The 12,843-nt window shown below is 42.1% G+C and overlaps 1 protein-coding gene across 1 annotated transcript in view; it reads right to left on the bottom strand.

Annotated features, from left to right (window-relative positions):
- Positions 1 to 1,672: 1,672 nt before the first annotated feature.
- Positions 1,673 to 12,843, bottom strand: part of LOC143963861 (neuronal acetylcholine receptor subunit alpha-3-like) — a 49,330-nt gene continuing 38,159 nt past the window's right edge. The window contains exons 5-6 of the mRNA XM_077473599.1: positions 9,746 to 10,751; positions 1,673 to 3,473 (exon numbers count right to left, since the gene is read on the bottom strand). Coding sequence (XP_077329725.1) covers positions 3,351 to 3,473; positions 9,746 to 10,751 — 1,129 coding nt within the window. The 3' untranslated portion in view covers positions 1,673 to 3,350. The remainder of the gene's footprint in view (positions 3,474 to 9,745; positions 10,752 to 12,843) is intronic.

Here is a 12,843-nt window from a genome sequence, read left to right as displayed (position 1 = left end):
TACATCAAATTGGTCTGCATGGCTGTCATCCCAGAAGGAAGTCTCTTCTAAAGACGATGCACAAGAAAGCCTGCAAACAGTTTCCTGAAGACAAGCAGACTAAGGGCATGGATTACTAGAACCATATCCTGTGGTCTGATGAGACCAATATAAACATATTTGGTTCAGATGGTGTCAAGTGTGTGTGGCGGCATCCAGGTGAAGAGTACAAAGACAAGTGTGTCTTGCCTAAAGTCAAGCATGGTGGTGGGAGTGTCATGGTCTGGGGCTGCATGAGTGCTGCCAGGCACTGGAGAGCTACAGTTCATTGAGGGAACCATGAATGCCAACATGTACTGTGACATACTGAAGCAGAACATGACCCCCTCCCTCCAGAGACTGGGCCGCAGGGCAGTATTGCAACATGATAATGACCCAAAACACACCTTCAATATGACCACTGCTAAAGAAGCTGAGGTTAAAAATGATGGAATGGCTAAGCATGTCTCCAGACCTAAACCCTATTGAGTATCTGTGGGGCATCCCCACTTAGGGGTGTACTCACTTTTGTTGGCAGCAGTTTAGACATTAATGGCTGTGTGTTGAGTTATTTTGAGGGGACAGCAAATTTACACTGTTATACAAGCTGTACACTCACTACTGTACATTGGAGCAAAGTGTCATTTCTTCAGTGTTGTCCCATGAAAAGAAAGAATAAAATATTTACAAAAATGTGAGGGGTGCACTTCTGTGAGATACTGTAAATATCCCAAAAAAATGTCTTCAGTTTAGGACAATATGTATTCTTCTACATATTTTTAGTAAAAAATAAGCAATATGCATATATTGATTGGTTTTGCGGCGGACAGATCGGACACTTTTGACACTTATTTTGGGACCATTGACATTTATACAGTGATCAGAGCTAAGAATAGCCACTGATTACTGTATAAATGTCACTGACAGGGAGGGGGTTAACACTAGGGGGCGATCAAGGGGTTAAATGTTTCCTAGGGAAGTGTTTCTAACTGTGGGGGGAGTGTACTGACAGGGAGTACAGAAAAATCGCTGTCCCTGATCACTAGCAACAGCTCTCTCAACTTCCCTGACAGAACGGGGATCTGTCTGTTTACGTTGACAGATCCCCATTCTGCCTCTCTTAGGAGCGATCACGGGTCGCTACGCGCCGCTTAGAGCCTTTAAAGCAGCCGCTGTACAGCTACAGCGATTTGCGCAGGGTAGTTAACCTGCCGTCGTATAACAACAAATAGTTAAAAGACCTTACCATTTTAGTCTGCAACACTGTAATTTTCTGTAATATTCAATGTAATATGGCATTGTGGAGGCATTCTGTACCCTGCTGGTGTGCAAAACACCTCCAAAACTGTAATTTTCTGCTTGTGTGATTGGCTTACTGATTTGAAGAGAAGAAGATGCGCTAAGATACAACTCAGATTTTAGGCATCCTCCGCCAACTGAAGTTTTATTTTTGGTGAGATACTGTGTAAGTGTTTTTAAGTGTAATTACTTCCAAGGGGATGCAGCTCATGCAACATTTCTCATCAGAACACAGAGAGTGCACCAGGTGATTATAATGAACCAGTCATTCCTATTCAAAATCAGTTTGCACAGGATATTGTCAAGCAAACAGTTATTTCTTCTGAACAGAAACAGGTAGGAATCTGCAGCAAAGTTTGAGAGAGTGCCCTTTTAATGTGAATTTGGGTTGTACAGCTTTCAAACAGAATTCCACAAATTCGAATTGAACCCAGACAGATTGGCCAGTCCATCATGATGTGGGATTGTGCTAACTTTTATATTCATTTCATGTTTCAATCACAAAGATTATGTTGGGATAGCCAGCTCTTAGTTCAGCCAGAGTTCATGGACGTTTCAAAATGCAGCGTGAGTTGGCAAAGATGGAACTGTTTGATAATGAAACTAGTCACAGAATAGTTAGATGTAGAAATGATTTATTTTATAAATGTATGTCGGCATATTTACTAGTCAAAGTAAGATTGCTTCATTTTTACTTGGTGTGTTGAATGGATTTAATAAAGGAGTAGGATTAGAAGAAAACGTGAAGCTATTTTCATCTTGAATTGCCAGTCAAGTGTACGAGAAATTTAGAAATCTTACATTTTTCTTTGTACATAGCTGGATATTTGAAGATAATTGAGAATATCCTGGACTGTACCATATAAAATGTGTAGTGTGATGTGGTGACTTCCGGGGCAGGTCTATGACATGCTGCACTCACAGGATATCCCTAGGCCCACCATATATGGATCACAATTCAGTAGGTTCAGCTGGGACCGGACAAATTTAGATCCACGTATTGGCAAGTTGTCCTATCATTTGACTTGTGTACAACCAGCCTGTTGGGTTTTTCCCGAACTATCAGTGCCGCCAGCTTTAGCCAGCGACACTGATCATGGGAGGGCTCCTCGCTGTCAGAATACAGTACCACATCAAGAAAGATTCCCCCATCCACTTCAAATGTGTTGATGTGGGAATCAGATCATTTTTTTTTTCGTTCAAAACGCTGGTTGAACAAAAAAATTGACAAAGTATAATTTTTGTCTTTGCCCAGAGTTGGAATGCGAGAAAGATTTCCCCATCCACACATGCGATGTTTTGATTGGATGTGGTTTTGTATTCCTGCTGGTTGACCAGAAAAAAAAAAAGAGCAATGCTGCATTATGCCAACCATACATGGATTGGAATTCAGCCATTGGTTGAACAGAAAAAAATGATCAATGTATCATTTTTGTCCTTGCCCAAAGTTGGACTTTTATTGATTTATTTTATGCCAGAATTCTATTATCTACTCACCCTGTAAAACTATATCTGTTAAAATATCAATTTTATCACCCAAAGCATGCCATGTAAACAGTAACGTAGGTCATTTCTAATGTAACTGTGCTAATTGCAGGTGTGCATGTGTGTATGTGTGCCATGCAGGGTGTATGTAAAAATGTATGAACCAATTTTTAGTTTACACTCATTCTTTCTCACATGACAGCCTGTTACATAGTTACACAGTAGGTGAGGTTGAAAAAAGACACAAGTCCATCAAGTTCAACCTAAGTGTGTGATTTTATGTCAGTATTACATTGTATATCCCTGTATGTTGTGGTCGTTCAGCTGATTATCTAATAGTTTTTTTAAACCATCGCTAAACCACCACCTGTGGAAGGGAATTCCACATCCTTGCTGCTCTTACAGTAAAGAACCCTCTACACAGTTTAAGGTTAAACCTCTTTTCTTCTAATTTTAATGAGTGACCACGTGTCTTTTTAAACTCCCTTCCTTTACATAACCATACATGAACATCCTTTTCAATATATACATGGAATAACAGCTCTTCTTTAGTCTCCAAATATCAGCGGCTGCAAGAAAAGTCCAGCTGTGCCCAGGATGCAGACCAGTACAAAAACCCAGAGGAAGATACGATCAATGACCATAGCGACATATTTCCAGTCATTCTGAATCTGGAGAGATGAGAATAAATATATACATAAATATTATATTTTTAACATTATATTGATGCACTGAAGAAAAAAATCCACTTACAGCACAGCAGGTCTGCATTCTGTCAAATGTCTGTCACAGACCCAGGGGCGGACTGACAATTTGGCTACTCGGGCACTGCCCGAGGGCCCCGGGCCACTAGGGGGCCCCATCAGGGTTGCCAGCCTCAGTAAAACCAGGGACAGTATGTAAAAATTTGTTTGTTTTTTTACATCTGTCTCTGAAATGTCCCTTACTGACATCCTTTTGGTCTAAAAATCCAGAGATTGTAGCTGCCCCAACTCTCCAGTACCTTCTCAGCCGATAGAAACATGTCTGTGTATACTGTGTGTACATGTATGTATATACTGTGTGATTGCATACTGTGTGTATATACTGTGTGGCCCCATAATCTCTGATTGCCTGGGGGGCCCATAATCTCCTATTGCCTGGGGGCCTCATAATCTCCTATTGCCCGGGGGCCCCATGAGTTGTCAGTCCGCCCCTGCACAGACCCCCAACACTAGCAGATAAGCATTCTGAGGGCTCCCGCTCATAAATTTAACAAATTATATATTTAATAAATTATAGTATATATTATATTAAGAATGTTGGCTTTAGCCATATATAGGCTTTCAAAAGGCTTTGCGGTTTAGGACCTCAGAGTTCTCATATGCTAGGAGATTCTAACATACAGTACATGAGACATTTACCTGGTCTAACCTTTTGGGCCAGACCAAGGAATGTTCATATGTTTATAGGCCCTGCTTATTCATGGAAGATATCCCATGGCCCATGCCCAAGCTTTCTCAATCTGTTGGGGTGCTAAACAGTGCTTGTACTTTACTGATCCTTTAGTTCAATGCAAATTTACTAAAGTCTACTTAAACTAAGTACCATAGGTCTCTTTGTGGCTTATCCTAAAATAATCGCAGTTGTTCTTCCATGATACTGGCTACACTGTATGTTGAATTAAAAATACAATAAGGTAATAGCAAAGCATAGAAAACCTGGCAATCATGTCAAAATGTTTTCAGATAAAAAAGTTATTGTAAGTCATTTCAAGTACATAATAGTTTTGCTGTCAAGACACACACGCTTTAAGCTGAACTCTGGGATCTCAGCCAATTTCTAAAATGTGCTGGCTTACTATGGGTTAAGTTAAACTAGTTGCATGCCATCAGTGGTGTAGTGTGCGTTGTCAGCACCCAGGGCAAGGCAAGTAATTTGCGCCCCCTAACTTGCGGACTTTTAGCACTCCCCGAGTCCTGTCCCTTACCTTCCTACAATAGTACTAACCAACCTGATTCCTATACTGTCCAGACACTACACTGACCACTATACTGTCCACTACAATGACCACTATACTGTCCAGGCACTACACTGACCACTATACTGTCCAGACACTACACTGACCACTATACTGTCCAGACACTACACTGACCACTATAATGACCACTATACTGTCCAAACACTACACTGACCACTATACTGTCCACTACAATGACCATTATACTGTCCAGGCACTACACTGACCACTATACTGTCCAGGCACTACACCGGCCACTATACTGTACAGGCACTACACCGGCCACTATACTGTCCAGACACTACACTGACCACTATACTGTCCACTACACTGACCACTATACTGTCCAGGCACTACACTGACCACTATACTGTCCACTGCAATATACTGTCCACTATATTGTCCACTACACTGACAACTATACTGACCACTACACTATTCTGTCCACTACACTACACTGACCACTATACTGTCCACTACACTACACTATCCACTACACTATACTGTCCACTATACTGACCACTACACTACACTGTCCAATACAATACACTGACTACTATACTGTCCACTACACTACACTGACCACTATACTGTCCACTGCACTATACTGTCCACTATATTGTCCACTACACTACACTGACAAGTATACTGACCACTACACTATACTGTCCACTACACTACATTGACCACTATACTGTCCACTACACTACACTGACCACTATACTATCCACTACACTATACTGTCCACTATACTGACTCCAACAATACACTGTCCAATGCAAGACACTGACTACTATACTGTCCACTACACTATACTGTCCACTATACTGACCACTACACTATACTGTCCACTACACTACACTGACCACTATACTGTCCACTATACTGATCACTACACTGGCCACTATACTGTCCACTACACTACACTGACCACTATACTGTCCACTACACTATACTGTCCACTATACTGACCACTACATTACAGTGACCACTATACTGTCCACAACACTACACTGACCACTATACTGTCCACTACACTGTCCACTACACTACACTGACCACTATACTGACCAGTGACCACTACAATACACTGTCCAATGCAATACACTGACTACTATACTATCCACTACACTATACTGTCCACTATACTGACCACTACACTATACTGTCCACTACACTACACTGACCACTATACTGTCCACTATACTGATCACTACACTGGCCACTATACTATCCACTACACTATACTGTCCACTATACTGACCACTACACTATACTGTCCACTACACTACACTGACCACTATACTGTCCACTATACTGATCACTACACTGACCACTATACTGTCCACTACACTATACTGTCCACTATACTGACCACTACATTACAGTGACCACTATACTGTCCACAACACTACACTGACCATTATACTGTCCACTACACTACACTGGCCACTATACTGTCCACTACACTACACTGGCCCCTATACTGTCCACTACACTATACTGTCCACTATACTGACCACTACATTACAGTGACCACTATACTGTCCACAACACTACACTGACCACTATACTGTCCACTACACTACATTGACCACTATACTGTTCACTATACTGACCACTACACTGTCCACTACATTGACCACTATACTGAACCCTACACTATCCTACCTATAGTATTCCTATACTGTCCACAACACTACACTGACCACTATACTGTCCACTACACTGTCCACTACACTACACTGACCACTATACTGACCAGTGACCACTACAATACACTGTCCAATGCAATACACTGACTACTATACTATCCACTACACTATACTGTCCACTATACTGACCACTACACTATACTGCCCACTACACTACACTGACCACTATACTGTCCACTATACTGATCACTACACTGGCCACTATACTATCCACTACACTATACTGTCCACTATACTGACCACTACACTATACTGTCCACTACACTACACTGACCACTATACTGTCCACTATACTGATCACTACACTGACCACTATACTGTCCACTACACTATACTGTCCACTATACTGACCACTACATTACAGTGACCACTATACTGTCCACAACACTACACTGACCATTATACTGTCCACTACACTACACTGGCCACTATACTGTCCACTACACTACACTGGCCACTATACTGTCCACTACACTATACTGTCCACTATACTGACCACTACATTACAGTGACCACTATACTGTCCACAACACTACACTGACCACTATACTGTCCACTACACTACACTGACCACTATACTGTTCACTATACTGACCACTACACTGTCCACTACATTGACCACTATACTGAACCCTACACTATCCTACCTATAGTATTCCTATACTGACCACTACTCTGCATGACTCTGCACATGACCCAATTCGCTCAATCACAGGGTGCCAGAGACTGAACATGTGCAGAGACGGGACTCCAGGATCTACCGCAATCGTGGACAGGCCAGCCCCGCCACCGCACATGATCCCATACGCCCAATCACAAGGCGCCAGAGACTGAACATGGCAGCCAGAGTGTGGGGACACAGGAAAGTAAATTTAGGAGGAGGCAGCCAGAATTTCGCCCACCCCCCATAAATGTTGTGCCTGGGGCCACGGCCCCCTCTGCACCCCTCATGTTACTCCACTGCATGCCATGTCATGGACTCATCTCTTTTATTTATCACTGACAGTTTTACTGAGTACCAGGAGCACAGCTAATACTAAACTCCTGGCACTCTTTGTAAAAAACTACAAGAAGAAGAATGTGTGGGATTTTAATGGAGCAGAAACCTCTCCACAGATAAGAGTTTATACAATCATATTTATAAAAACATTCATTTTATTACAGCAAATTCATTAAAAAAATAATACTGGGGAATCATAGCCCTAAAAATGCATATAGCATAAACATAATAGATATACAGCTTAGTCACCCTCAACATCTATCTCCCTTACATGTTGATCAAGAACAGTGTATACAAAGTACTGTACATGAAATACACAAACAAGGAGGGAAGGTGATGACATAATACTGACGTGTTTCACAGTTATAGCTTTCTCAGGGGTGGAGGGTGTTGTTGCATATCGTAACGGTGAGAGAAAATAATAAAATATAACAATAATCTTCCACATAAAAGATTTACAAAAATGCATATAAGTCTCATTAATACAAAAGTGTACATGGATCACTTACAATAAATGAAATATGCATTCTGAGCTGGTAAAGCCTTCAAAATCCTGGCTGTGGGGTGGATGGAAAACTGCAAGAGGAGGTGCTGGCCTGCATACAACCATACTGGAGGGTTCAAAGGTATGTAGCAACCAATCCATAGCTGTTACTAGTTTTTGGTCTCTGTCCAAAGATCTGTGTGAGGGTCCTCCCTCCCTTCCTTCTAGAATTTTTATCATACCATACTTTTTTTTATAAGGTGGACTTTGTGTGTCCTCTCGTCATTTCCCTTCTCCCTCACTGTGGATGTGGCTGGAGTTTTGTCACGGTTCACCCCCTCTTTCTCAAATTGATATCTTCCTTTGAAAGATAGTGATTGCTGTCTTACTTTTTTACCAACTGGATTGGTTAAAGTATATACCGTATATGGATTCTATTTTATTATTCTGGCAGGTATTAGCATATTATATTCTTTCCTTTTAGGTAATTTTAGGTTTGAACTATGATCATTACCCCATAGCTTCTTGTGCTTCCAGGATTGGCATCTTTGATACCAACTCCTCCTCTTACAGTTTGCCATCCACCCCACAACCAGGATCTTGAGGTCTTAAGCAGCTCAGAATACATTTTTCATTCAATTCATTGTAAGTGACCCATGTACACTTTTGAATTTATGAGAGTTATATGCATGTCTTATTATTTTCTCTCTCTTCTCAGTTACTATATGCAACAACACCCTCCACCCCTGAGTAAGCCATAACTGTAAAACGCGTCGGGATTATATCATCCCCTTCCCTCCTAGTTTGTGTATTTCATGTACAGTACTTTGTATACACATTTCTTGATCAACATATAAGGGAGGTAAATGTTGAGGGTGACTGAGCTGGGCTATTATTCCCCAGTGTTATTTCTTAATGAATTTGCTGTAAGAAAATTCATGTTTTTTTTTTTTATAAATATGCTTGTCTAAAGTCTTATCTGTGGGGAGGTTTCAGCTCAACTAAAATCCCACACCTTCTTCTTGTATTTTTTTGGTCACAATCCTCTGATGTGGAGTTGTATAGCCCAGTTGGACCTTACTGTTTATGTGTTAATATAGCTGTTTGTATTTTGTAAATAGATTGATGTAATACAAAGCACTCTGTGATTGGGCAGGAGGCGATGAGGGCTAGGCAGAGTGGCTACAGGCAACTCTGGAGCTACTGGAGCTGAAACAAGAAGGTCCAGCGTCAAAGTACCAGAAATATAGCAATAGCTGTACTCTCAGCTTTCAGTAAAAATGTAAATTGTAAATTAAAGAGATAAGTTCTTGAGGTAGTATGGACTTCATTGGACTTAACCCATAGTAATCTGGTGCATTTTGGAAAGTGGCTGAATTTATGGAGCTCAGCTTTAAGACTTATCATAACAGATTGACATTATTGGTGCCTATTAAAAACTTTTTAATCAATTTGGGACACAGTAAAAGAAGCAATGGAATGGAGTCAGATTATAGCAGCGGCAAACTCTAGTCAACACAGACAAGAAGATACGCTCTACCAAAATGGTTCATTAGTGGAACGGGAAGGATTGAACTGTGACTTTCTGTTGTTGAGTTACCGGTGTCCCTAATTTCTAGTCCTAGTGTCAGATTGACAGAAATAGAAGGGAAACCTTTCCAGAAGAGTGAGAATAATTAACTGGCAGACATTCTGTATCTGAATTTAAACATATGACATTTGGCCACATACAGAAATGACCTTACCTCTTTAGCTTCGTTTTGCATCCTCATGTTCTCCGCAATAAAATGTACATTTTCAAATGCTTCTCTTATTTCTAGGGATAACAGGGATTTTGTCAGCAGATTGTCGACAGACTCTAGGCTAGATCCTCGAGTAAGGTTACATCCAGTGTCTGAGGTATACAATCGCTTCATCTGTCCACATGGACACGAACTGTCCTGACAAAACACTTGATCATTGCAGCTTCTATTCTCAGAGCTACAGATGCTGGTCACGTTGAAGATGTCCACATTCATTAGTGACTTTAGCGCACTTCTGTCTTCTTTAGATGGTCTTGTCATGAACATTATTTTGGGGAGTTGTTCCAAGAATATTTTCTTGACCCAGCTAGGCATTGTATGTGTTTTGGGAGTTCTGTAGTGAACATTTAACACAAACACAGTTATAACAATAGAGAGCGTTACAAATATCATTGTGAAAAGTAGATATTCTCCAATCAGAGGGATCACCAGGGATGTTGAAGGGATGATTTCAGTAATTACTAAGAGAAATACAGTCAGTGATAAAAGAACAGACATACACAGTGTGACTTTCTCTCCGCAGTCTGAGGGTAAGTAGAAAACTAGGATGGTCAAACAAGAGATGAGAAGGCAAGGGATAATAATGTAAATAGTGTAGAACAATGGGAGACGTCTGATATATAAGTAGTATGTGATATCCTGGTAAATTTCTATACAACAGTTGTATTTGATTTCATGCTTGTATCCTGGGGCACTGATAATTACCCATTCTCCACTCTCCCAAGTGTCTTTTAGGTTCATTTCAGAGCCAATCATAACTAGATCAATTTTGGCTTTATCATATGTCCAGGAACCAAACTTCATGGTGCAGTTCTGGTAGTCAAAGGGGAAGTATGTCACATCTATCCAGCAAGAGCTCTTGAATATAGATGGAGGGATCCATGTTATATCTCCTGTATACTTTAATATGGCCTTGGCTTTGTCATCGACTTGAAAGATTCCAACCGCACTATAAACACAAACATTAATGAAAATAAGTATGCTTGCAAGTGAAGTGAAAATTCATTTAAACTGACCACGTTATTCATTATTATTAGATTTTATTTGTCCTAAAAGGACTCAACTAATAAATCAGTTTTGGTGGATGCTGGTGTTTTCAGTCATCCACTACTTATTTCTCTCAAGATTTGGAGGCTATTTCCCCGTACTTAAGTTAACCATTTCACCTAGGTACTATGGAGAACCACACAAACCATGCTAGTGTGCAGAGCCATTTCTTCCATGCATAGGCGTGTGCACAGTGTGTGCCAGGTGTGCCTGGGCACACCCTGATGCTCAGGCACATCCAGTACACCCCAGGGCTTTTGCGCTGGCAGAATGTGCAGGATCTCTATTTCGGCACCTCTACTGATTGACAATGGCAGCGCTGTGAGTGAGACTATTTTTCATTTAGCTATGTAACTCCTGTGAGTGCAAGCCACTGGCCATGGAGTAGGCAGGCAGACAGTCGCATTTTCCGATGCTACCTCAATAGCTTTGGCTACAGCATCCCTGACAGCTGAATATCACTCTACCATCTGCTGTCAGGGATGCTGTAGCCAGAACAATAGAGGTAGAATCAGGGCAAGATTAACTCCACTGTTTTTAATATCTGAAGAAGTCCTGCCCCTTGACACCACAGGGCCGCTGCAGCCCATCACTGCCCTGTGTCCACCGCTGAGAAAATGATTGGTTGCCAGGACCGCTCCCGGCAGAGGAGGAGGATGAAACTTTCTCCTCCTTGCCCCACCTCCAAGTGCTCCTGGCTTCCGCCCTGCAGACAAAGGAACCAACTGATGTGAGGGGGACCCGCCGGGACTTTAGACTCAGGAGATGTCACTGGTAAGGGGGGGGTTGGGGCACAGACTCTGGCAGTGTTTGTGCAGAACTGCAGCAGGCAGGGAAAGAGTGTGTAGTGCAGTCCTTCTCATTCACACTGTGTGTGGGGCACTTGTGTGGGGCACTGGGGAGCAGCTGAGAAATAGGAGCCCAGCCTGCTATGGGATTATTAGTCCCATGGAGGGGAGGACAATTCTCACATATACTGGGGAAGGGAGTGGTCATATAAAGTCAAAGGCTCTGTGCTTTGAGGGGGCTGCCTGACCCCCTTTTAGAAATACTTATTGTCACTGACTGTGGGCACAAGGGCACTGCCCCCCATCCATGCGCCCGGGCCCCTTTCAGGATGGTGGACGCATGGATTCCTATGGGGGTGGTACTATTTGAAGCACCTGATTAGAGACAGAGGCTCTAATAGGCTTCAAAATTGGGTGGGCTCAGGGCATAGGGCACCAGGTCGGTGGGCACAGTGGCTGAATTTTATGGGATTAGTGGCTGCATATGATGGGCACAGGTGGCTGCATATGATGGGCACATGTGGCTGCATATGATGGGCACACGTGGCTGCATATGATGGGCACAAGTGGCTGCATATGATGGACACAGTGAGGCTGCAACTGATGGGATGTTCAGTAATTTTCAGTTTATTTGCGCCCCACCAAATATTTTGAGCACCAGCCGCCACTGTAGTCTGGCACACTGGCTTAAAGGGGAACTCTGCAGACTCTGGGATAAAGGGGAACCCTGATGTAAGTGGGATCTCTGTTTAGTCTGTGGTAACCAGAGACCCCCTCACATCAGAGGCCCTCATTACATCACAGTCCGCAGAGATCCCCTTTGTGTCAGAGTCCCCCCTTACAGTGTATACTCAAACACAAGGCTAAGTTGACCTGTCATTGGACAGAATAGAGTGAAGGTTCTGGAGTGGCAGAATAAAGTGAAGGTTCTGGAGTGGCCATCTCCTGACCTCAATAATCATTGAGCCACTCTGAGGAGATCTCAATCTTGCAGTTTATGCAAGACAGCCCAAGAATTTACAGGAAGATAAAGAGCCTCATCCACAAATACCACAAAAGACTTCAAGCTGTCATTGATTTTAAAGGGGGCAATACACGGTATTAAGAACTGGGGTATGTAAACTTTTGATCAGGGTCATTTGGGTAGTTTGTGTTGTCATTATGATTTACACTAATACTAACCATGAGTGAAAGAAAAGTTTCATA

The sequence above is a fragment of the Lithobates pipiens genome, unplaced genomic scaffold, assembly GCF_037356315.1.
Source record: "Lithobates pipiens isolate NorthernLeopardFrog02 unplaced genomic scaffold, aLitPip1_a1.2 Scaffold_8, whole genome shotgun sequence".
In the NCBI taxonomy this organism is placed as follows: domain Eukaryota; kingdom Metazoa; phylum Chordata; class Amphibia; order Anura; family Ranidae; genus Lithobates; species Lithobates pipiens.
The sequence above is the reverse complement of the archived record's forward strand: the minus strand, read 5'-3'. Positions and strand labels throughout refer to the sequence as shown.